At 40.9% G+C, this 26,591-nt stretch overlaps 1 protein-coding gene across 1 annotated transcript in view; it reads left to right on the top strand.

Annotated features, from left to right (window-relative positions):
* The window catches only part of RAB8A (RAB8A, member RAS oncogene family), a 50,128-nt gene extending 26,055 nt beyond the window's left edge, over nucleotides 1–24,073 (top strand). The window contains exons 6-8 of the mRNA XM_075205098.1: nucleotides 1,935–2,000; nucleotides 22,230–22,280; nucleotides 23,718–24,073. Coding sequence (XP_075061199.1) covers nucleotides 1,935–2,000; nucleotides 22,230–22,280; nucleotides 23,718–23,810 — 210 coding nt within the window. The 3' untranslated portion in view covers nucleotides 23,811–24,073. The remainder of the gene's footprint in view (nucleotides 1–1,934; nucleotides 2,001–22,229; nucleotides 22,281–23,717) is intronic.
* The last annotated feature ends 2,518 nt before the right edge of the window (nucleotides 24,074–26,591 follow it).

Below are 26,591 nucleotides of genomic sequence, written 5' to 3'. Positions count from 1 at the left end.
ACCTGTCTGCACGCTCACCATACAAGACTCCTTTGCTGAAGAAAAAACTTGTTGAAGCTCGTTTAACGTTTGCTGCACAACATTTGGACATGCCTGTGAAATACTAGGAGAATATAGTGTGGTCACATGAGAGCAAAATTGAACACTTTGGATGCCATAATACACACCATGTTTGGAGGAGAAATGGCACTGCACATCTCCCAAAAAACACCATACCAATGCTGAAATTTGGACGTGGGAACATCATGGTGTGGGGCTGTTTTTCTGCAGACATTACTAGCATACTGCATATATTTAAAGGAAGGATGAATGGAAAAATGTACCAAGACATTCTTGATAAAAATCTGCTGCCATCTATTAGGATTCAAGATGAAACGAGGGTGGACATTTCAGCAAGACAATGATCCCAAACACACAGCCAAGGACAATCTCAATTGGTTTCAGAGAAAGAAAATAAAGCTGCTAGAATGGCCCAGCCAATCACCTGACTTAAATCCAATTGAAAATCTATGGAAAGAACAGAATTCATAGAAGAAGCCCACGGAACCTTCAAGATTTGAAGACTATTTGCGTTGAAGAATGGGTCAAATTCACACCTGAGCAATGCATGCGACTAGTTTCTCCATACAGAAGGCGTCTGGAAGCTGTCATTACGAAGAAAGGCTTTTGTTCAAAGTATGACATACATTTCAGGAAGCTTGTTCAATACTTTTCCCTGTTCGTGTAAATTTCACTACAATAGCCACATTAAATATATATATATTTACTGAGGAAAATATTAATGTGTTCAATACTTCATCCAATATATATGTGTATGTATGTATATATTTTTATGATTGGTGTGTGTGTGGTTTTTGTTTTTATATATTCTACTGTATCTAGGCTTACTGGCATTCAAAAGCCACACTCGGGTAATCCAGATTATGGTCTGGGAGCTTCCTGTTTGCTATTTATTCAGATTCCAGATCAGTTGACTGCACATATTGTGCAGACTGTAAAGTAACACATAGAAAAAATTACAAGTGATTTTTTTTTAGAAATCTACGAATTTTATGTCTGGCTCTTGAATTCTACTTTTGTTTAATAGTAATGAGGTTAGTAATTAAACAAGTGATGTCCACATCAAGCAAAAATTATATAAAATGTACTGTTATTTGTAACCAGCCCTCCAGGCTGCACACCATCTGCCTTCAGTCCAAGGTGTCTCAAAATATTCTAATTTGAAAACCCCTTACGTCCCTGATCGGTGTATGGTGATCGGCAGAACTTGGTCAGTTCACTAAACAGAATATTTGATGAGCACCTTGCAGGACACAGATAAGTCATTCACTGTCACCTGGAACTCTTGGTTATTACTTTTTGATTCAACCTCCCCTACCCTGAGTTGCACACTTGAGCTAAGAGTATGGTTGAATATCCTTCTCCCTTATTAATAAGACGTACACGACCACATCCATACTGTGACCAGTGGTGGTTGGGGTGGCATGCCCTCCTGCACTCACTTGCCCTTTCCTTCCCCCACTTTTATTTTGTTGATATTGGTTGCAATAAGTTTGTAGATTTTTCAATATCTGTCTTTCTTTGATATGGATGTTTTCTCTGTGAATGTTTAATTGATAAGGGATGTGCACCAGCTCCTGCTGCTGTGTAAAAATTGTCTCAGTGAAAAAATAGTGCTACAACTAACATAGTTGTTCTTCAATAGAACGGTTTTGTGCATCACCAATGAATGATGCTTATCTTGCAGAGCCATTTTAATTATATATGCTTAGACAGTGATCCATGCTGGCTCATAGAAAAAATACGTATTTGTCAAGAAGTTTCTGGTTATCCTATAAGGTTTAATGCTAAAATTCCTTTAAATATTTCACTTTTACTTCAGGACACAAACTGGGCTAACTGACTTTCCTGTCTGTTTTGTTTTTCCTTTTTAGCTGGCTCTTGAATATGGAATTAAGTTCATGGAGACTAGTGCAAAGGCCAATATCAATGTGGAAAATGTAAGTAGATGTGTGCAGTGCTCTGAGCCCTCCCCCCCCCCCCCCCTATATCTGTGCTTTAATTTGTGTAATACATAATTTTATATAATGTACAGTATATCATTATGTAATAATACCACCTTATGTCCCTGTTGTTTTTATGCACAGTCTTCACCACTGTCCGGCTATGTGGAATATTACAAATCAGCAACAGTTGGGGGAGAATAAATAAAAAAATGCTGCATTCACTCTGTGCTGTATATTTTTCAGCATTTACTGCACAATAAAGGCATGAGAAACACCTGACAGCATTGTTATAAAACAGTAAAATATGAACCTCCTCAGATGTATGCTAAATCTGAAATTAGTGTTTTGCCTGCTGCTACATGGAAGCCCATACTAGAACATTGCCCATAGATTGTAAGCTTGCGTGCAGGGCTTTCTCACCTTTTTGTCTGTTTTACCCAGTTTGTTTATTACGCAATATGTTGGCGCTATATAAATTGATGATGATGATTGCTACATAATATACAGGTGTTGTACACAGGCCCGGCGCTCCCATTAGGCAACCTTAGGCAGTTGCCTAGGGCACCGGGTCCTGCAGGGCGCCGCTGACTAGGTTTTCTAATCCTAGTCAGCGGCTTGGGAGAGAAGTGCAGCGGCGGCGGTGTGCCGCCGCTGTTTGTCTGTGTCCGCGGTCCTTTTCTTTCCGATGCGCCCGGGCCGCCCGGCTCATCTCACAATTCGGACGGGGTAGCGGAGGTCCCAGACATAACTTCGTCCAGTTCCTGACCGTAGTAAAACTTTTGTCACGCTTGGTTCCCATCCCATCCGGCTCAGATCAGACACCTGACTATTCTCTGGGCGGGGCATGACCCGGAAGTGTGTGCTGGGCAGAGAGACCCCTGATTCCCACAGCCACTACCATTATTTTATTTTGTGACGCTATTGCTTGAGAGCCTGAGGTTTACAGCGGTTACTTTGGGAGAAGGGGAGTGGAAGGTGAGTGTATTATTTCGGGTGGTATGAGTGAGGGAGACAGCATTGCACTTGGGACTTCCATGTTTCCTATTGACATCCAGTCTTATTGTCTCAGCCATTCATCCACCGGAAACGCTGTGCTCCACCGTAGCCGGCGCTGTCTCTCATTAAGGAGACTGGCTGTTAATTGCTGTAAAATCCACTTTGTCGTTTAGCTTACAGATAACAGGCTGTTTGTGTCCCTAAAGCGTTGTATGTGTCTCTGCCACTCATTATGTATAAATGATGCCCTTCCTTCTCTCCCACACTCACACTCTTATTGTGTGTAAGGCATGGTGCGCCCCCTCCCTCTCCACTGCATTTAAACCACAGTGCTCTGCCCTCCTGCTCCACTAGTATTTAATATGTGGTGCCCCGCCTCTCAGTGTAGGTAACATAGTGTCCCCTGGGACCTACCCATTCATATATTGTGCCTAAGAAGCTCTGTTCCCCTGTCCATTCATATATTGTGCATATTTAGCACTGATTGTGCATAATTAGCACTGATTGTGCATATGTTGTGGGTAAGATGCAGTGTCCCCCTGTTCGTTCATACGTTGTGGGTAAGATGCAGTGTCCCCCTGCCCGTTCATACGTTGTGGGTAAGATGCGGTGTCCCCCTGCCCGTTCATACATTGTGGGTAAGATGCTATGTGCCCCAGAAAATTCATATATTGAATTAAGACAGACTAGACATCTGATCCATGATTACTTGCTTTTATTTTAGTCCCTTTTATATTGTCTGATATTAAGGCTCCAACATGCATTTGTTATGTGTGTTTTATTGTGTTTCATGATTAGGTAGGGGTATCCCCACCCGTCATGATGTATTTAAAGTATATTATGACACAGTGGTGTTTATTTTTGCTGCCTTGGGATATTGCACAATTGTGTCTTTGGATACAATTGTAGATGTTTTGCTAATAGAACTTCTATTGAGGTAGTCTTACTGCAGTGAAATGCATAACCTTGACACCTCTGTCTGTGTTACCATCACTTTGTATGGTCCAGTCCACCTTGGCTCAAGTTAAGATTTTCTGACACACATTTTTTTATATATACTACCCTGGCATATGGTGCAAACTACTGATTAATAGCAGGAATCTACCCTCTTTTGCTTCCATGGTGCACACAAGCTAGATATAGAAGTATATAACTCATGAACCCACCAGGCAGCTGTCTGTTTGGAAGTTATTGCCAAAACATCTTGATGTAGCATTTTTTTTGGCTCAGAGGCTTCATTTATTTTTGGAGTGTATTTAGGTCTTCTAATAGGGCTAGTGGGCATTTGGGCTGTATTGCAAACAAGTTATGTGTGCTATCCTAAGAGATCCCATAAAGGGCCACTGTCTTAGCAGAATTGTCGTCAAATTATTTCCTTTAGCTACATCGTCAGTGAGAGAAGTGTGAGCTCACACTTCCTTCATTGAATAAAACCAAAGGCATACTTGCAGTCAGTAAAGTTATAGTGTATTGACTAATGCAAGCTCTCATCCAAATGTTAGGGCTATAAGATATACATACCTGTGCTAAGTAGTCAGAGAGTAAATAACTCTCAACTGCCTAGTGCTGGGAACATTACTAGAGACAAGAGTACCAGCTTTATTTCTTGTTGCAGTATACGCCGATCAGGCACAAACATTAAAACATCTGCCTAATATTGTGTAGGCTCTGGTGGACGCCACAGAATTAAAATTACTTTAAAACTGTGCGGCGACCGCTGACCATGCCTTCCACGACCGCCGCACAGCTTCAGATAGATCCACGGGGAGGGGCTATGGATCACCACCGCAGCCCTCCCCTCCAACAGCTGATGGGGCGCTCCGTCTCCTCCCCTCCACTCACTGACTGTCAGGCGTGACATCATCATCACGGCCCGACAGTGTCCAGTGAGGGACGGAACCCGGCAGAGAGGACCAGCTTTATGGAGCCAAGTTAAGGTAAGGAAAGAAGGAGGGGGGGATTTTGAAAGTGTGCCTAGGGCGCCAAGGACCCTAGCACCGGCCCTGGTTGTACACAAGCAAATAAGATGGCATATGTTAGGTTGCATCTTCCACTAGGGGGCAGGGTTGGGCATAGCAATACTTGGTGCTTGCCCTGGAAAAACAGAAATGCATACAGAGGATACACACATTGTACCCTTCATCTTTGTGGCTTTATAACTAGTAACTGTTTTGTTAAACCAATACTAGTAGTTTTTAGAGGCAAAACTGGGAAAAATATCCACACTGTATAAAATAAACATCTGTATTAAAGAGGTTATTCATGTTGTCAGCAAGGTAGAAGACACTCCCATGCAAAGTCAATAAATACTGATATTTTTGTTTACAAGTGCAAGCAACATAAATCATCCTGCTTTTTATGTTTTATTCAGAAGCCGTAAAAAACGCATGTTATATTGAAGTTAAAAAAAAAAACCTGTCATGTTTAAATTGAGAAAATGAAAAGCATCTCAGACATCACTCAAACTTATATTTATGTTTTAGTCTATTAGGTTTCCTTATAATGTATTTGTCTACCGCATAATATATGTATTGATTATACACAACTGTTTTTTCTTTAATGTTTCCTAATTGTCTCTACGCCTTCCAGAGAACTTTTTACAGTCGATCAAGGCACTTATCTGTAACTGATCGGAAAAATAAACTCTGTTTGGACTTTTTGAGTGTAAACTCCTGTTAGCACAACTGATTCTTGTGATCACATAACATAAACTGGGAAACAACTGTTATGGATGTCGCAGTAGAAGATTCTTTCCAAATAATTTTCTGCCTCTCGTGCAAGGGTGGGGTAATCTTATATGTTGCAGTGAGAGTTCTTTGCTGGCACCTAATAAAAATAATTTGTGGAGATGAAAACCATGCATTTCCCCCCTCCTTTTGTTTGAATCCTAGGCATTACCTGGTTTTGCACAGGGCTGGATTACACTTCTTCTATATGTTGCAGAGTGCTTGTTGTCTTGATTGAGTGCCTGTGTTTAAGATTTGGGTGTATGTGCATGAGACAGGCCAGGGGGTATATTTACTAAACTGCGGGTTTGAAAAAGTGGAGATGTTGCCTATAGGAACTAATCAGATTCTAGCTGTCATTTTGTAGAATGTACTAAACATATGACAGCTAAAATCTGATTGGTTGCTATAGGCGACATCTCCACTTTTTCAAACCCGCAGTTTAGTAAATCTAGCCATAGGTGTCAGACAGTTAACTAACATTGATATGCCAGGGTATGTAGTGTTTAATGATTAATGTGGCTACTTACGGTAGTTTGAGTGAGGACGTATAATATTTAAAATGCATGTATACCTAAATAGTGTTACTATTTGTTAGCATCATGCAGTGGTGATGCTTGTCTGTCCTGAGATGGCATGGGCAGTGTATGGTGAAATTCTGTCAGCAGCAGTAATATAGCATTGTTCTTGTCAGTATTGGCATAATGTAGTTTGGGACTTGGAAAATTAATGTGTGCAGGGATAATGTTCTCCCCAGAAAATTGTGCTAGCCAGGTGGCATTAAGAACTAGCTAGGTAGGGGCAGTGTAATACATTTGCAATGATAATGACAAATTTTGGAACTTATTGCCCACACCTGTCGGGACTAGGCAGATTTGTGGTCAGTGGTCTAACACATACACTGCTGGATGTAGTGCTAAGATAGTGCCTCTTCTAATAGGGGAAACAATGGTTTATTCTATGATGATAGGACTCTGGCGGGCTCCAAGAGCCAGATGGCAAGTGAAATACAGCCGGATGGAGCTCCCTAAACATAGGTGCTGGGGAGAACACTAGGGGGTAAATGTATCAATCTGCGGGTTCTTCAACACCCGCGTGTACAGCCTCTTCCGCGATTAAATTTAAAGCGGCGCTGCATTGTAAAGGGTTAACTTCCCTTTACAATGCAGCGCCGCTTGAAATTTAATCGCGGAAGAGGCTGAACACGCGGGTGTTGAAGAACCCGCAGATTGATACATTTACCCCTAGATGTGAATAGCAGAGTTCAGCACAGGGATGGGAGGAACGGAGGTTAGGCTCCAAGCATTACAAGTGGTAAATGGCTTCTGAACAGAAACCGATATGTATCTACAAGTACAACAAGCATATGAAGGTGTAGATTTAAATGACCAGATGCTGAATCCATAGCTGGCTACCTGCTGATCATAATATTGGTATATAAAAGTATTCATTATAAATGTTAAAACAGGCCATCTACACTTTGTATGTAATGTACAACTTTTCAGGAAAGACGGGCATTAGGGTGATTCCATCTCCAATGGGCAATATTTTTTTTTTATTTTTTTTTTTCATACTTCTCAAACCCATTATTCGGTTCCACTTGGTATACTGACATTTGAATCATAAATATTTTTTTACTCAATGAATATTTTCAACTTGCGCAAGATGGTCAAAGTTTGATGTTATACGATTTTCCACAATATTAGACGTAGTGACTTTGCCAATACACAATTTATGTTAAGAATATGCATTATAAATATTTCTATTAATGCTGTATAATTGCAGGAACAAATAGAAGTTAACATTAATAACCTAATGCACTACAGTCATGTCAATAAGTGATAATATGGGAGATATTCAGTATTCATGATGTTTCTAAATCTCCAAACATGGAGCTTTTGTCCACTACTGAGACTTTTGGCCTAGAATCGATCAAGCTTCATTCAGCACAGCAATTGAAGATGAGATATCCGCTGTGGGTTTCTCCCTGGGAAGATGACATCATTAAGTTTGCAGTTGCTCATTTGGAGAAATTCCAACCGCGAGATGATTACCGTGAGCTATTGGGACTCGTCATAATTTTCATGGGAGGCATTCCTCCATGTGGAGTACATTTCATGTTTCCTGGATCTATCCACCGGGCTCGCTGGATGGCCCAGGTCATTTGCTCCATCAAAATGTGGCTGTTCCGCAACCCTTACAATCCGCAGCAGTTAGGGTTCAGCGAGTTAAGGAAGACTCGCGGGATATCGTACTGTGACAAAGTTTGGCATCATCTGTAGGACGTCTCTGTTCATTGCTGCCATTTATGTGAGATACTGGTTCCAGAGTTCATCACCAACTGCAGCTTCAAGGAATGACCTTGCCTTGTTACATGCACTGTCTGTGTATCCAAACAAAGAAGTTGCAACGGTAGCCAAAAAGGCATTTAACAACCATCAATGGTATCGTTCAGAAATACTGATTGGTTTCAGTTTCTTTGATGATGACGTGTAAACAGAAAAAAAAACAACTTATGGCTGCTGCTATCAAGCATTCATATGGATCTGACAATGCACTGAAATGTATTCCACCAGTTCTTCAGGCAGCAACAAAGGGTTTACAAGATCAATGCTGAGTTTGTTCAAAATTCTTGGTCTGTCTGAGGAATTCTTGGAGTATGACCCTGTGAAATGGCAAAACCTTGAATCATACCAAAACAGTCAGAAGATTGCAGACTCAGTGAAGGTAGTAAATGATCTTGCTGAGAGGTGTGGCGCTAATCCAAGAATTAAATGCTTCAATAACACGAAACGAGGAACAGAAGCAGTTCCTTTTGCAGGTCGTGGAGGAGCATCGCAGTAAGTTCTGCACGCCAACAAAAACTGTTGCCATCAAGAGATCGTTGTCAAAATGACTAACGTAAACTTGGTGATTGTTTAAAATATTTCATGAAAAAAACATTAAAATTTAATATATTATGAAACAAATTATCGTTCTACATTATCGCAATGTAATTGTCATATTATAAACTTTGGTTGAGTTGTGCAAGTTCTAAATAGAATATGATTTCAAAATAAAAATTACTCATTTTTTTTCACAATGGCACATTTTGGTGGTTGTCATTTTCAAACAAAGATTTTTTGGAATCTCCCTAATGAGCATCTTCCTACATGGAATATGTAATGCTGTCTCTGAGAGAAGGATCAGATGCAGCAAGCAAACTGCACAAGTGGCATTTTCCAGGTCTACTCCTTTCCCACCCTCCACTATAAATACTACAAAACTTCTTGCAGCATTTGTTTCAAAATGCAGTAAGACAAGATTCAAGACACTATTGCCCCAACTGTCCTTCACATCCTGGCCTCTGCATAAAACAATTCTTCACACTTAATTGCACATCTTCACGTTAATGGTTTGGATTTTTTCCTCACGTCCCACAGAGATGCGAGGGGAATTTTTGCCTTTGACTGCTGTTGCACTTAATTAACGTCTGTCGTCTTCATCCGCACAAAACTATAAGCTATATATATATATATATATATATATATATATATATATATATATATATATATATATATATATATATATATATATATATATAATTTAATCATCTGCAGATACAGCTAAATTGGTTTCAATCTGAACGTCCTACCACTTATCTGTCACTTAAAAAACCCTCTAGTCCGGTGGTTCCCAAAGTGTGCGCCGCGGCGCTGTCACAGGGGTGCCGCATTGAAAAAACAAACACAAAAATTTACCAATCCGCGCGGTGCCAGGACCCAGCATCCACCACTGTGTGAGAGAGGAGGTGCCGTGTGGGTCCTCCTTGCTGCCTGCTCCCCTTTGCCGATTATCTACCCTCCATTGGAGCCAGACACAGTCGGTGGTGGTTGGGGTCTGTCCTCCAGGTACAGAAAGCATGCTGTCTACACATACTGTGTCTGGAGGGTTGGCAGCAGGTAAGTAAACTCTCTCTCAGCATAGTGCTGTGAGAGAGATATTACAAATCGCAGTTGGTTCCCTGAGCTGGCTGTTTTTTTCCTAAAATCAGTCTAGTTAATTGGTAGAGATAAGAGTTCTATTTATAGCTCAGGGAACAGGGTCAGGCAAGGGTCACTGTCTCAGTGAGCCCTGCTAGGCTGTGGATTGGTTGAGTTGTTTGTCTGTCTTAGATGTTATCTAGTCCAGAGCTGGGCCCTGGAGGGGGGGGGGGTGTTTTACTCCTTGGCACTTCCCCCATGGTAGTCCTTCACTCCTCGTGTGTGGATACCTGAATAGGCAGCCATATCTAAAGCTCCTGCTTCTCCCCTTTTCTATCCTGTATACTGTAAGGTAAAGGGTTGGGGGTGGTGTGTTAAACCTTTTGTACCTTTACACAGTTAGGAGCTTTTAGCTGTATTGCAGGCTCACTTTCTCTTGTAGTTTGTGTTCTGCTTGTTATCTGTATTGTGTGCATTTTACTGTACTGTTTTGTCCCATCTTTAAACATGTCTGAGAGGGAAAAATCTACACGTGGCAGGGCTGGTGCTACTATGTTAAGTTTCACCTGTGCTGTATGTCATGTTAAGTTACCGTCTGGGGAGTCAGGAACACAGGCTCTGTGTGTGTCCTGTCGGCCCACGGAGACTACTCCTGGTGAAACAGTGGCTGTCTGTTCAAACACGGAGGAGCCTGCTTGGGCTCGGTCTCTATTTAATACAGTGGAACTGCTTGCTCAGAAGGTACAGTCTCAGGCAGCTCAATCTTCTGATTCTGCTTCCTTAGTTCAAGCTTTGCCTGTTGCTGCTTCAGTGCAGTCTGGAGAACCAGCCTGGGTGCAGGGTCTTGCATCCTCAGTACAGGGTTTGGTAGCGGTCTCTTCCTCCTTGGAGAGGATGATGCAGTCGGTCACTCCGCCTTCCTCAAGTAAGCGAGGCGGGTGGCCGCCTCTTTTCCGGAACATGAATCTGTTTCTGATTGTGGTTCCCAGGAAGAGGGTGAGTTACCGCTGGGTTCTGACATAGATGCTGCTTCGTTGGTGGAGGTCCCAGCAGATCGTCAGAGTCTGGAAGAGTTGATTCAGGCGGTGCGTCAGGTACTTGAGATTCCTGAGGACCAAGTGCCTGAAGTTTCTGCATCCTCTCTTTTTGAAAGACGCAAAAAGAAGTAGGTGGTTTTTCCGGCTTCTCCCGAATTGGAGAAGTTGCTGTTGAAATCTTGGTCTTCTCCAGACAAAAAGTTTCAGGTGACTAAGCGACTACAGTCATGTTATCCATTTCCCCCTGAGGTTCTCGCTAAATGGGAGACGCTTCCTCAGGTGGATGCTGCTGTGGCGAGGTTGGCAAAGGTAACTACTATTCCTCTGCCTCACCAGGCCACTCTTAAGGATGGTGCAGACCGGAAGGTTGAAACCGTTCTTAAGTCCATTTTTTTGGCAGCGGGTGCTTCTTTGAGGCCTGCTTTAGCATCAGCTTGGGTTAACAAAGCTGTTGATCGCTGGTCGGAACAATTGACTGAGGGTTTGTTGGCCGGCAGGCCATCCTCTGAATTGATTCTTTTAGTAGAACAGATTCAGAGGGCTACAGATTATTTAGGTGAAGCTGCTATGGAAGCAGGGATGATGGCAGCGCGCATTTCTGCTTCGGCAGTGGTAGCGCGTCAGACTCTCTGGTTAAAGTCCTGGGAGGCGGACATAGTCCAAAAAGGCTCTGGAGTCCATTCCCTTTTCAGGAGGTGTTCTGTTTGGTCCTCAGCTGGATTCCTTTATCAGTCAGGCATCAGGAGGTAAGAGCACTTTCCTCCCGGTTAGTGTTCCCAAGCAGAGGATGTCTAGATTTCAGGGCTTTCGGTCCTCATGGTAGGTCTAGAGGACAGTATTCCTCAGGACAATCCTCCAGAGGTCAGACATCCAACCCTAGAGGTGCTTTGCAGCGGGGATGTCGGGCCTGGTCGGCGCGTCGTCCAGCTGCTAGGCCAGCAGACAAACAGTCTGCATGACGGGGATTTTGCTCCTCCATTGTCGTCAGTGGTGAGAGCCCGTCTTCTGCGGTTCAGGGATCGGTGGTGTCATTCCACCACCGATGTCTGGATTCGGGGTGTGGTGAGTCAGGGTTACAGGATCAATCTGCTCGGTCTCCCTCCCAGACGGTTTTTCACCACGGGGCTTTCATCGTGTCCAAGGAAACGGTTGGCTTTAACAGAAGCGATTCAATTCCTTCTGTCGGCCGGAGTGGTTATTCCGGTTCCTCATTCTCAAAAAGGTTTGGGGTTTTATTCCAGTCTTTTTCTTGTGACAAAACCCGACGGCTCCTTCAGACCGATTCTCAATCTAAAGGCTTTGAACACTCAGATAAGAGTGCCCAGCTTCAAGATGGAATCTTTACGCTCTGTAATTCTCGGCATGGAACAGGGAGAATTTATGGTGGCCCTAGACATCAAGGATGCATATCTCCATGTGCCCTTTTGGAGGGGTCATCAGTCCCTGCTGAGGTTTGCGGTTCAGTCAGAGCACTTCCAGTTTCAGGCTCTTCCATTCGGTCTCGCCACGGCTCCACGAGTCTTTACCAAGATCATGGCGGTGATGGCTGCTTTGCTAAGAGCCAAGGGGATTACAATCATCCCCTACCTGGATGATCTGCTTCTAAAGGCAGACTCTTCGCAGAAGCTTCTGTTACACATTCAGATAGCAATCCATACCCTAGAGTTGCACGGTTGGATTATCAACTTCAAGAAATCCAAGTTGATCCCATCACAGCAGATGGTATTTCTGGGTCTTCTATTCGATACCCGTCGGAGGCGGGTATTTTTTCCTCAGGACAAGGTTTTAGCCTTACAGGGGATGGTGAAATCCCTGTTGATGGCAAGGAGACCCTCCATTCATTTTGCGATGAGGCTTCTGGGCAAGATGGTATCGTCATTCGAGGCGATCCAGTTTGCTCAGTTTCATGCGCGGCAGTTTCAGTTGGACCTTCTGTCCCAATAGAACAAATATTATCGAAATCTGGTGAGTCAGGTGTTTCGCCTATCTCCACAGACGCGCCAGTCGCTGATCTGGTGGTTACACAGGCAGAATCTCTCCAGGGGTCTATGTTCTCCATTTGGGATTGGATTCTAATTACAACAGACGCCAGCCTTCGGGGTGGGGGGGGGGCTGTATGTCTTCAGGCTCAGTTTCAGGGGCTTTGGACTCAGAAGGAGTCCAAGCTTCCAATCAATGTCTTGGAACTGCGCGCAGTGTTTCACGCTCTAAAAGGTGCAGGTAAAGCCAGTAAAGATCCAATCAGACAATTTCACAACAGTGGCATATCTAAATCATCAGGGAGGCACCAGGAGTCCTCTGGCCACGAGGGAGACTCACAGGATATTTCTGTGGGCAGAAGCTCACGTTTCGGCAATCATGGCCGTGTTCATTCCCGGAATAGAAAATTGGGAGGCAGACTTTCTAAGTTGGCAGACTCTACACCCAGGGGAATGGTCTCTCCATCCGGAGGTGTTTCAACAGTTGTTGGTGATGAAATGGGGTCAACTGGATGTCGACATGATGGCATCTCGGTTGAATCACAAAGTTCTCCACTACTGTTCCCGTGCAAGAGATCCCGGGGCAGTCGCGGTAGGCGCTATGTTGGTTCCTTGGAAGTACCGCTTAGTGTACCTTTTTCCTCCGATAGCGATGCTTCCTCGAGTACTGCAAAAGGTGAAGAGAGAGGGTGTTCCAGTGCTTCTGGTAGCGTCGGATTGGCCGCGCAGAGCTTGGTACACCAACGTGCTCTTCATGGCAGGAGGTCGGTCGTGGCGGTTGCCAATTCGCCCAGATCTTCTTACTCAGGATCCCTTTTGTCATCAGGGTTTGCATCGTCTGGCTTTAACGGCGTGGTTGTTGAAGCCAGGATCTTAAGAGCTAAGGGTTTTTCGAGACGGGTGGTTCAGACCATGCTTCGTGCTCGAAAGCCGGCTTCAGCCAAAATATATCATCGGGTTTGGAGGACATATATTGGTTGGTGCGAAAAGAAGGGGTAGTATCCTACATCTTATTTTCGTCTGGCCAGGTTACTGAGGTTCCTGCAGGACGGCTTGGATGCAGGTTTGCGTCTTAGTTCTCTTAAGGGTCAGGTGTCAGCTCTTTCAGAGAAAACTTGCTGTCATACCTGATGTGCAGACTTTCATTCAGGGTGTTCTTCATGTTCAGCCTCCTTATATTCCTCTGGTTTCACCATGGGATTTGAATTTGGTGTTGAGGGCTTTACAGCATCCTCCATTTGAGCCTTTGAATTCAGTAGATTTCAAATTTCTTACTTTGAAAACGTTTTTTCTTTTAACCAATTCAACGGCACGCAGAGTTTCAGAGCTTGCAGCTTTGTCTTGTAAGTCTCCTCTGCTAGTTTTTCATGAGGATAGGGCAGTTCTTCGAACTAAGCCATCTTTCCTTCCAAAGGTTGTTTCTAAGTTTCATCTGAATCAGGATATTGTCATCCCGGCTCTAACTGATTCCTCGTCTTCTGATCAAGATGACTATATTGACTATATTCGTTATCTTGATGTGGTTCGTGCCTTGAGAATTTATGTCAAAAGATCGCAGAAGTTTCGTAAAACTGAGGATCTTTTTATTCTTTACGATGCTCACAAAAGAGGCTGGCCAGCTTCTAAGGTGACCATTGCTAGGTGGATTACGGCTGTTATCCGCCAGGCTTACAACGGGGCTGGGGAGCCTGTCCCTGCTAATCTGCGGGCGCATTCTACAAGATCTGTAAGTGCTTCCTGGGCGGCACGCCATGGTGCCTCCAGTGAACAGTTGTGTAAAGCGGCCACGTGGTCTTCTGTACACACTTTCACAAAGTTTTACAGATTTAATGTGTTTGCCTCTAGGGATGCAAGTTTCGGGAGAAAGGTGCTTCGGGACGTTTCTTCTGAGCGTTCCCTCCCGTGATACAGCTTTGGGATGTCCCCAAGGTCCCGGTGTCCCCCAAGGATGTCAGAGAAAATGGGATTTTTATACTTACGTAAAATCCGTTTCTCTTAATCCATTGGACACCGGGCGCCCACCCTTAACGCTCTGGTTTTTGCTTCTGTTTGACATGTTTGATTGTTAAGAGAATGTTATGTGTTAAGTTTATTCTCTTTTCTTTGGTTCTCTCTATCTCCCTTTCTGCGGGCTTGGTTAAACATAGACTGGCCTCTAGCAGGAGGTGGGGTATAGAGGGGGTAGAGCCAGAGTTTTAGTTAACTAAAAGTTAAAGTGCCAGCATTCGCCTGCTCTACCCTATACCCCAAGGTCCCGGTGTCCCCCAACGGATTAAGAGAAACGGAATTTACGTAAATATAAAAATCCCAATTTTTTTTTATTTATTTTTTTGGTGCCTAATACAATTGAATTTGTATGGCGGAAATTAAGGAAAGTTGTACTTTTTTTAAAAAAAAAAAAATTAAAATTAAAAAACAATCTCTATCATATGTAATGTTCGTATTGTCGCTACCAATAAATATTGTCTGACTCGATTAATGTAGTTCCAGCGCAAAAAGAGATTTAATAACAAAAGATAGCAGGACAACAGCAAACCATGATTATGCATAAAAGGTATAACAGTATACAGGAAAGTATATCTGAATATATTACGCAAGCGCCTCCTGGGCCCAGTTCCAGATTCTCATGTAGTCTGCAGTCAAAGATCTAATCCTGGCCCAGGAGCTTGCTTATATACAGTTTGAATTAACATAACCAGTGATGATGTCACAATGTTCACAAAGATAAACTTGGGTCTTTCTTCATTGGTCCAGGGGTCAAGTCAGTCCAGTACAATGCAGATCATAGGTCAAATCAAAGGATTACTCTGATAAGGTGGGGCACCTTACTCCAACAGCTGAGCACGTCTTGCCTGAGGGAACTGACCTAATATAGTTTAAACCAACATATAAACATGTGCTGCCTATAGTATTATAGAGTGTCAATCTTATTTTATTCATAGCTAGCGATCTCTAGGTGTGATCGCTACTCTCTTAACACCGTATTTTTACTGGTGAAATGAGGAATGCTATAAGACTAAACACTATACATTTCTTAGGACCTGAACCATAAATATCTGTAATGTAAATTTTATCTTTGCATAAATAACGTTTAAGTTTTGCAAATTAATGTAAGTTGTAACTTTATTAAATGTGTACTATTTACAAATGTAAGTGTGTGTTTTCCTGTGCGATTGAGTTATTTAACCGTAGCGTACTAATCACAATCGCACGGTAAAACAATATTAATCAATTTACCCTACTTTATTCGATTATTTGGCTTCCACACATATAATGGTAAAAACTGAATAGCCTGTTTATTAATATTTGCTACCATAATCATCAACATTTATTTATATAGCGCCAGCAAATTCCGTAGCTCTTTACAATTGGAAACAAACATTGATAAGACAATACTGGGTAATACATACATACAGACAGAGAGGTAAGAGAACCCTGATGCAAGCTTACAATCTATAGGACAATGGGAGTTAGACACACAAGGGCATGTGCTACATCATATTGCACAATGGACCAGCTAGAACGCAAAGGTAAAAGTATTGAGTGGGCTGTGTGTGTTGCAATGTTGGTAGAGAGTTGTTGTCTTGCGTTAGCAGTGTAGAGGATGGTAATAGGGTAATCTAGGGAAATTAAGATGATAGTGGAGGAATATCATAACCTTGTCTGAAGAGGTGGGTTTTCAGTGAACGCTTGAAGGTTTGAAGACTAGAGGAAAGTCTTATTGTGCGTGGGAGGGAATTCCACAAAGTGGGTGCAGGCCGGAAAAAATCCTGTAACCGAAAATGGGATGATGTGATGAGTGGACTAGAGACGTAGATCTTGTGCAGAACGGAGGTGTCGAGTAGGGAGATATTTCGAGACCAGTGAGGAAATGTATGTCGGTGCAATTTTGTTGATGGCCTTGTATGTTAGTAGAAGAATTTTATATTGGATTCGTTGAAATACAGGCAGCCAATGTAGAGACTGACAGAGTGGCTCAGCAGAGGAATAACGGTTAGTAAGGAAAATCAAAATAGATTGTAGGGGTTCAAGTCTGACTTTGGGAAGATCAGTAAGGAGGGAATTGCAATAGCCGATGCGGGAGATGGTGAGTACATGAATTAATGTTTTTGCAGTGTCTTGTGTCAGATATGTGCGTATTCTGGAAATGTTCTTTAGGTGTATGTAACATGATTTAGATATAGAGTTGATGTGGGGAATAAACGACAGTTGTGAATCAAGGATTACACCTAGGCAACGAGCTTGTGGGGTGGGATTCATGGTCATGTTATCAACAGATATAGAAATGTCAGGCAGGAAGCTTCTGTTTTTGGGTGGGAATATTATTAATTCAGTTATTGAAAGATTGAGTTTGAGTTGGCGAGAAGACATCCAAGATGAAATGGCAGAAAGACCGTCAGTAACGCGAGACAACACAGATGGTGAAAGATCAGGAGAGGATAGATAAATGTATCATCCGCATAGAGATGATACTGAAAACTGAAGGAGCTTATTAGTTTTCCAAGAGAAGTGGTGTAGATAGAGAATAGCAGAGGACCTAGGACTGAGCCTTGTGGTACTCCAACTGTTAAAGGAAGTGGAGCAGAGGTGGATCCAAAGAAATTAACACTGAATGAGCGATTAGATAGGTAGGATGAGAACCAGGATAGGACTGTGCCTTCAAGACCTAGGGATTGTAGCGTTTGTATGAGGAGAGAGTGGTCAGCAGTGTCAAATGCAGCAGAGAGATCCAGGAGAATTAGAAGAGCGTAATGGTTATTATTTTTTTGCTGTGATCAAATCATTGACAACCTTGGTCAGCGCAGTCTCTGTGGAGTGTTGAGAGCGAAAGCCTGACTGAAGAGGATCCAACAGCTTGTTTGCTGTAAGAAAGTGTGTGAGGCGAGTGTAGGCAATTCTCTAGAGAAGCTTGGAGGGGCATGGGAGCTGGGAGATGGGGCGGTAATTTACGAGAGAGTTAGGGTCAGAATTCTGTTTTTTTTTTCTAAAATGGGAGTAATCACTGCATGCTTGAATAGTGATGGAAAAACACCAGTAGAAAGAGAGAGATTACAGATTTTAGTTAAAGGGGGAATGAGCACAGGAGACAGGGACATACCAATTTGGGAGGGAATGGGATCAAGAGGACAGGAGGTAGAGTAGGAACTTCTTCTTCATTTGTGGGATCAAATGAAGAGAGAGTGTCAGAGGGTGATACAAAGGAAGTGAGCCGATTGCTTGTTAAGGGAGATGATACCATTTCAAGCCTGATCTTATCAATTTTGTCCTTGAAATAGGAAGTAATATCCTGTGCACTGATGTTGGTTGGAGGATTTGGGGCAGGAGGAGTCAGAAAAGAGTTAAATGTGTTTTAAAGAGGCGTTTGGGGTTAGAAGCCTGAGCATAGATGAGAGATTGGAAGTATGCTTGTTTTGCAGTGTCTAGAGCATTTCTATAGGAGTGGTAGATATCAGTATATGTGATGAAATCATTAGAGGCACAAGATTTACGCCAGTGACGTTCTGCTTTACGAGAGAGTTTTTGTAGAGTTTGTGTTACTGTAGTGTGCCACGGTTGGCAACGAATTCTACGCGCAGTATTTAGTGTCGCTGGAGCCACTTGATCCAGGGCAGTTGCTAGGGTTTGATGAAAATATGGTACTGCCCGATCAGGGGAGGAGAATGTAGAAATTGGGGAGAGGAGGTGGAAAACTGTTGAAAATCAATAGAGTTGAAATTCCTGCGATTGTGAGGAGGCTTGGAAGAGTTTGACACTAAAGAGAGTAAAGAACTGGGGGTGAGTGAGTAGCTAATAAGGTGATGATCCGAGAGGGGGAAAGGCGTGCTAAGGAAATGAGAAACTGAGCATAGTCTAGAGAAAACAAGATCAAGACAGTGGCCATCCTGATGAGTAGTGGATTCAATCCACTGGGAGAGGTCAAGTGAGGAGGTTAGAGAGAGTAGATGGGAAGCAGCATTGGAACGTGGATTAGAAATAGGGATGTTGAAATCACCCATGATGATGGTGGGGATATCAGTAGATGAGAAGTGAGGGAGCCATGCAGAGAAGTGTTCAAGAAATTGTTGGTGTGGACCAGGGGGGCGATAGATGGCAGCAACACGCATAGAGAATGGGTTAAAAATCCTAACAGCATGTACTCTAAAAGATGTGAACGTGATGATGGGGACATTTGGGAGAAATGTGAACTTGCACTGTGGGAAGAGAAGTAGTCCAACCCCCCCCTCCTTGTCTGCCTCCCGGTCTGGGGATGTGGGTAAAATGGAGACCACCATGTGAAAGGGCCGCAGGTGAGGCAGTGTTTGATTGCATGAGCCATGTTTCTGTTATTGCTAGAAGGTTGAGGTTGTTTGAGAGGAAGAGATCATGAATGGAGGCAAGTTTGTTACAAACAGAACGTGTATTCCAAAGGGCATATTTAAAGGGCTTTGGAAGAGAGGGAAGACAGGTGATGCGTTTAAGGTTTGCTGGATTTCTGTAGTGTTCAGATATATGCATGTGGGAGAATTGAGGGGGACCTGGATTAGTTGATATATCACCAGCTAATAGAAGCAGGGATGAAGAAAGGTAGGTAAGATGATTGTAAGATGTGTTTTTTTTAGTTTCTGGTGGCAGGGTGTGGCTGTTAAAGTGATTAAATTTAAATAGGAAAACAGTTCATGAGTGTTCACTAGAGGTGAGTGAAGTAATGAAGGGGCAATGTGGACAGAGGTGTGTGTTGTAGGATGGGTGAGGGATGATATAGTCATAAAGATAATGCCATGAAAAGAGAGAAAAATATTTTGGCAAGCATTGGGATTTATGAGTCAAATAGCAAAAATGAGGGGATTAAGGAATTACCTAATTGCAGTGTCCAGGCTGCAGCAAATGTAGTTTATCCATGGATGTCTGGATAGTATAGAGTAATGAGGTGGGAGTCATGTGGGGGAATGTGTGGAAGTGTTGAATGGAGAGTAATAAAGAACAAGTGATGGAGTAGCTGAGTTTTTGCAGAGTCATGAGAGTGGTTCAAAATCCGTATCAATTCTTCCTACTTGTGATGGCAGACAAAGCATTAGGTAGAACTGAGAGCACAGTGAAAAGATAGGGGGCTGAAATAACTGTAGCATGTTAGGGAGTGGTTGAGCAAGTAGTACAGCAGGCTGATTTTAAACAGTGGATTTTGCAGTGAAAACAAACAAAGATCAAGTAAACTTTCATGAGATGAGAAGAAAATAAGATCAGAGTCCAAAACAGTCCTCATGCTGCATGGAGCTTATAGCCAGGGTGAGTTGAAGACATCAGAGGTAGAATATGGAGTTTCAAGTGAATACTGACTGTAGTCCTTGTGTAGCTGAGTTAATAGGCAGAATGTTCTTCTCCTGTTTCCTCCGGTATAACTCCGAATTATGCTGTTTACATTTTTTTTGTTTTACACTTGTATCTATACACTTAGAGCTATACACACTAACTATGCAGCCATTCTACTCTGAATATATCTGGTTAACAGACACATGTGATCAGTGTTCTTCAATCAAGCCCACAATAAACTCCCCCAACCAACACTAGCCATAAAAGGTTTAAACCTTGCTACGAAGGTAAAGTATAGTTGCTCTTTTTAGAAATACAGTGACTCCAAATTGCAAAAGGAGAGATGTTCACTTGAAATATATTTGTTGGAAAGTTGATAGTGGATGGTTTCCTATAGTTAACAAAACAAAGCAAGAACCTAAAGCATATGTTTCCACGATGATGTCCCTTTACTTTAATATTAAAAAAACAAAACAAAACATTGCTTTACAAATACTTTCAAAGTGCAGGAAACATGCTCGTGTTTTCCGTTGCAAAGTGGAAACTATGAAGCTGACAGGTGGAGAAAACCGTTTAACCTCTTACGAAGCCTTTTATATTTAAGTAGCAAGACTTTCTGATGCACTTACTTTGCAGCATGTTTCTATGTATAAAAGTTTGTGTATATAATTATTGTGGTTTGGATTTAGTGGTGCTTCACTCAGATGATATGAGAATGGGTAGGGAATATTACTTTGATTTCTTTAATGAAATGGGGCAGTCAAAACTAAACATAATCATGAATAGTATGCTGTAATGTCAGTTGTGACCCTTATTTACTTTAAAAAACAAAACAACAAAAAAAACAACACTTATTGGAAGGTTTAAATTGGGACGTCATAAAATTTTTGCCTTGAATATTCTGCTAAATTGATCTATTTACGCACTGTAAGATAGGGATTCTAACGAGGTTAAAATAAATTGAGACTTTATTTGTTTTGCTTTGTATACTCTACTCTAATGCAAAATATAGAGGAAACATTGTCTAATTAATACAAAGCCACGTCTCCCCAGTATCTTAGTGTGTAGGAAGTACATTGCAGGATATTGTGTGATCAGTGGGAAAGTCCTAGCTTCTCCATTGAGCTGTACATAATGCTTACTCTAAGTAATCATCATTCATCATCATCATCATCCCGTAGGAACAAACAGTAATAAGACAAGTACACAAAAAATGGTGGCGTGCTGGAACCAGATAAAGTTAAATACGAGTTGTTTTAATTAAAATAATGATATAGCAAAACAAGATGAAAATTGAATATTGGAAAACGCTCAAAATACTGATAACAATGCTTAAAACATCAGACAAATACATATGGTGGTATAAAGTTCATCCGGTGTAGCTTATTTGTTAAATGAAAATTACTCATACAATATCTCCAAAGGTGAGAGCAGGATAAATCAGACCTATGGGATACGGAGCAATATCAGTCCGTTAGAGACATAAGCTGTGTTTTATAGAACCCTTCCGGAGTAAGGGAGCAATGCACAGCAACAGTCTAAAGAAGATGTAAAAGTTACTGATCCTTCATGTGCTGTCTGGTCCTTTAGGAGATTTAGAGGAGATGGAGGTCCTTAGGTTGATAATCACCATAAGCATTAGCATATAGACAAACCCCAGGTCTGTGATGAATTTGAACCCAATAAGAAGTCACCTGACAAGGTTTCTCAGCTGTTATGGGCTGTTTCATCACAGGCAAGTAATCACATTCATGTTCAGCATTGTTTATACACAAGAAAATGCGGTCATGTGACTCGAATGTAACCAATCATGCGGATGCAGAAGATGCGGTCATTTGATGTTAAAATGTCCATTCGGATGAATTGAAACAAAAAGCTATTGTGTCAGTATGTATAGCCCAGTGGAGCGAGAATACCAATATGTTAGGCGTACATGTGACCGCCAGGTATCCAATCAGAGAATATTATTACTAACAAAACAGAAGTTTAAAGACCTAGACAAAAAACAGAATATTATTAGCCCCCCTAAAAGAAGTGCTGCAAGGATATATTTTTTTACCCTTTGCAGTGAAAGAGTTAACTGTTTTTTGTGTTTTAGAATGGTTATGTTTTTCAGTTTTTATGTCAACTGTAAGAACTAATGTTATATCCCTCTTCTATTTAGTGGGGGGGATATTCCAGTGAATGAATAATTGACTATATGCTAACAACTACAACACTGTGGTTTATTTCACAGGCATTTTTTACTTTGGCACGAGACATCAAAGCGAAAATGGACAAGAAAATGGTAAGTAAAGTTCTGTTTTGAAACCTGAAATATCAGTTTCCTTTTATAAAAGCGCTATTAATATTCTTCACAAATATGTATAAACAATTCCTACATCTTGGCAGAATCTTGTTTCTGTGCATATAAAATTGTGAATATAATATTGTTTTGGATTTAGTGGTTCTTTAAGAAGTACTTTACTCAGATTATCTGAGAATGGGTTGAGAATATTACTTTGGGTTCCTGAATGGAATGGTGCCCCTAAAACTAAATGTAATCATCAATAGTATGCTGTCATGTCAATTATTCCATGGTTTAAATGGGGACAGTCATACAATTTTGCCTTGAATGTTGTTTTAAACTGATCTATTTATGCACTGTTTGATAGGGATTATAAAGATGATAAAATAAATCCTTTTTTGTACCCCTGACCAATCCCATGGAGTCCTTAGGTTGTTGTGTGCTGATATGTTTTTGTGATATAGCTTGGTTGAGAAGGTTTCAGCAGTAATTTGTTTTGCACTTTATATGAGCAATCAACAATGGTAGCAATAAACCTCTGATGCAACGACCCACAATCCAAAGGCATTGTCCAGCAGAAAGGGTTGATTTTTATAATTTGCATTAAAGGAAACTTGTATGATTTTCATGCTTTGCCAGTGCCAGATTATTCACCTCTGCCATTTCATCAAGGAGACCTGTTGGGGAAAACCCCATGATAATTCAGAGGCATTCTTCTGTATAGGTGACTCTGAAATTACCACCACCTCCCTTTTCTAGTTACTACATCATGGGTACCTATCATGCTGCAAAAGTGCTTTTTATGCTGTTGTGCTGTGTTCTAATAATCTCGCATAGCAATATCATGAAGCAGCAGGTGCATGTGTCCATACTGTGGCATACAAGAGAGCATAGTGGAAGGAATTTACATGCATTGTAGAGCTGCAGTTGATATCGCTAACATTTTTCTTTTAGTGAGTCTTATTTAGCTGATGGTATTGTCTGCGGTCTGTCCCTAAACATTTGTTTTTACAAGAGCCTTGTACAACAGGAACGTTTTAAAGGGCAGAGAGGACCTGCACGCACAGGGATTCCAGATAAATAAAATGAGGGCACTATTGCCGTAACATTAATTACAGAACACACAGCTTCTTTTCAGACCGTGTTTTTCCTTTGTGTCAATAACCATTTCACTAAATTACAGATGAGTAAAGGGACAATATATTATTTGTCACTGATTTGCTGGCATGAAAAAATTACTAACAGCACAGGGCATTAAAGTGCACCTGCTTTTTGAAGTTCTGATTAATATATGGAAACCTTTACACACATTTTAAATGTTGCAATGTTATGGTTTACACAGGCCCAGATGTATCTTAGCTAGACTTTCTCTTGCAGATTGAGACATCCCATTTAACATGCTACATCCTATTTAACATGCTTGTTTCTTTATTTCAGGAGGGTAACAGTTCCCAAGGCAGTAACCAAGGAGTGAAAATTACCCCAGAGCAGCAAAAGAAGAGCAGCTTCTTTCGATGTGCCCTCCTGTGAGGGACACGGCCTTAAAGGAGTACTTTGCTCCATCAAAGGGACTGTGCCTGTTTCTGAATTTCCATCATCACAGACCTAGAACCTTAAAGCACCAGCTCTGCCAAACTGGCTACCTGAATGAGAGAGTGACAAGCTCTGTCTACCTTAGTAACTGTTTCATCTAGCAGTACTGGAACATGTTCTAAGTTTGTACTTTTCTTCATTTTTTGTTTGTTTTGTTTTGCTTTTGCCAGCGATGGAAACCTGATATATATATATATATATATATATATATATATATATATATATATATATATATATATATATATAATTTTTTTTTTTATTTTGTTCCAGGCCCAGGGTTTATAATTCTAGGCACTCTTACAGAGCCATATCTCCTTTTATGTCTTGTTGACTAACCACAAGATCTGTTATTCCTTTAAATTTGGGTATATACATATGATATATATACACACTGACACAAGTGTGTGTTAAGTATAAACACACACATGCACATATGTGTATGTATAGATGTGCACCTTTGCCTTGCATTCCAAAACTAGTCTTCCATTTCAGATGTGATGGTGGAACCCAAATAAGTTAATTTGCTTTAATTTAAAGAGTTCTAGATTTGTGTAATATATGTAGGCGCTAAAGGAAATTGTAAGCCAATATTGGATATGTTTAGTTATGCTCTTTGAAGTCTCTAAATATACTCCTCTTTCTAATGCAGACATGCTGTGGTGAACACTTTAGCATGGCTATATCAGATGTTTCTGCATGCTATTCCATATTGGTTCATTCATACATATTCTTTATTTTAATGGAAGCATCATCTGTTGAGTTTATCTTTTTTTAAAAAAACAAAATAAACAGCTTTTTCTTAAGTTAGTCAAAACCAAGTAGTAGCTCTGTTTAAAACACCATTTTAATGTTATCTGGAGACTTTCAACAAGCCTTCCCTACTAAGCAAGCTATATATCCACCTAGAAACTTGCTTGTAGCACAGAACTGATCTACAGAATGGTTGTGAACCCGAGCTATTCCATTTCAAAATGTGATGCCTCCAAGTTAAGGGTGTTACCTCTGCAGCTGAAAGCACATTATTAATGACTACATACACTGAATATGGTGGGATTTTGTTATTGTGCAATATTTTCTGCTACAGTACCCACAATTCAATGTTTTTATTTATTGACATTGTTACTAAACAAAAGCTGCAAGGCATTCTGCTTCATTCCATAACTAATTTGAGGGAGTTTAATGTTCTTATAAAACAATTAGTGTAAAAAAGTTTTCACGTGTTTTTTTTGTTTTTTGTTTTTTTTTTTAGTTTCAGTCTGTAGTTCTCAGCCATGTTTTTATTTCATAAGGCAGAAGTGATTATTATATTTTGTTCCCTTGGAATGGACACATGGCTGCTGTTTGTATTGAGTCATGTCCACTGGAGAGAGCACAGCAGACCAACTGTACTAGACAACTCTGCCTAATATAAATGTATTTCTGGTTAGTACAAAACGAAGCTAGAAAGGCAAGGCTATTAATTTAGTCAAAATTTCAACAAAACCTGTACAAGCCATTGTATCATCTGAAGGTAATCATTTATATGTGGATAATTCTTGTCATTTCTGTCTTCGTGGATAGAGCTTGTAGAAAGCCAGTCAAAACAAACGATTAGTGATTTCCCTGTTCATATTGCATTTTACACTTGGCAAGCTACCTCTTTTTGAAGTCTGCCATTAAGGAAAATGGTTGATTCTTGCAGCTTATTTGGTGATTTTGGTAAAGCATTACAGAAAATTGCATTTGGTCACTTTGAAAATCAAGAAAAGTTCATCTGCGGTTTCCACTTTAAAAATCTATTTTTACTAAATCCCTTTATTTGCTGTATTTAGCAGTGTCCCAGCACTTACATATACTAAGTGTTGTTATTGAGGAGGCAGTGGATTTAGTGAAATTGAAATCTAAAGTTTAAAGCCCCTTTTAATTAGAATGGTATAAATTTCCCTTGTTTAAAAAAAAAAGTTTCATAATATAATGGTAATTTCTGCTGGACAGCTCCTATTTCTGACATATTCTTTCTGCTTGATTCTGAATTGTCAGCATTACATATTGGTGATTCCTCAAGAACAGTGATGGCTAACCTGTGACCCTCCAGGTGTTGTGAAACTACAAGCTCCAGCATGCTTTGCCAGTAGATAACTAGCTGATAGCTGGCAAAGCATGCTGGGGCTTGTAGTTTCACAACACCTGGAGTGTCACAGGTTAGCCATCACTGCTCTAGAACATAACCTAAAAAATGTTCTCTTCTATACTCTGGAATACTTACATGTTTTATTTGAAGAGTTGAGAGGCATCTTGCATGTATGAATCGCAGTAATTACCAATTTTATGACCGTGATAATACGGTATCCATTAGTCCTAAATAACCAATTTTAAAAGCTTTATATTTGTATTTAATTTTCAGAGATATAATAGTGGCTATTAAAATGAGTCATGTCTGACCATGAGTGAGATGTAAACCATGTCCAATTTCAGCCAGATTGATTAATTTCCGTGCATGAGACCTTTTAAGTCCTCTTCTGATTCCATTAAGTAATTTTGTTTAAATTTAATCTTGGCCTTGATAGACTGTAAGTGAATATTTTAGTATAATCCGCTGTTTTACAAAAAGCAAAAAAACTAAAGACAAAACTATAATACATTGTGTATGAATTATGCCAAATTATACTGTTTAAGTGTATTTGTTCTTTTCATAACCAAAAAATGAATTTGATGAATTTACAGCTTCATATGACATAA

Source organism: Mixophyes fleayi, chromosome 1, assembly GCF_038048845.1.
Source record: "Mixophyes fleayi isolate aMixFle1 chromosome 1, aMixFle1.hap1, whole genome shotgun sequence".
NCBI lineage: Eukaryota > Metazoa > Chordata > Amphibia > Anura > Limnodynastidae > Mixophyes > Mixophyes fleayi.
Note: the sequence above shows the minus strand (reverse complement) of the source record. Positions and strands in the feature narration are given on the sequence as shown.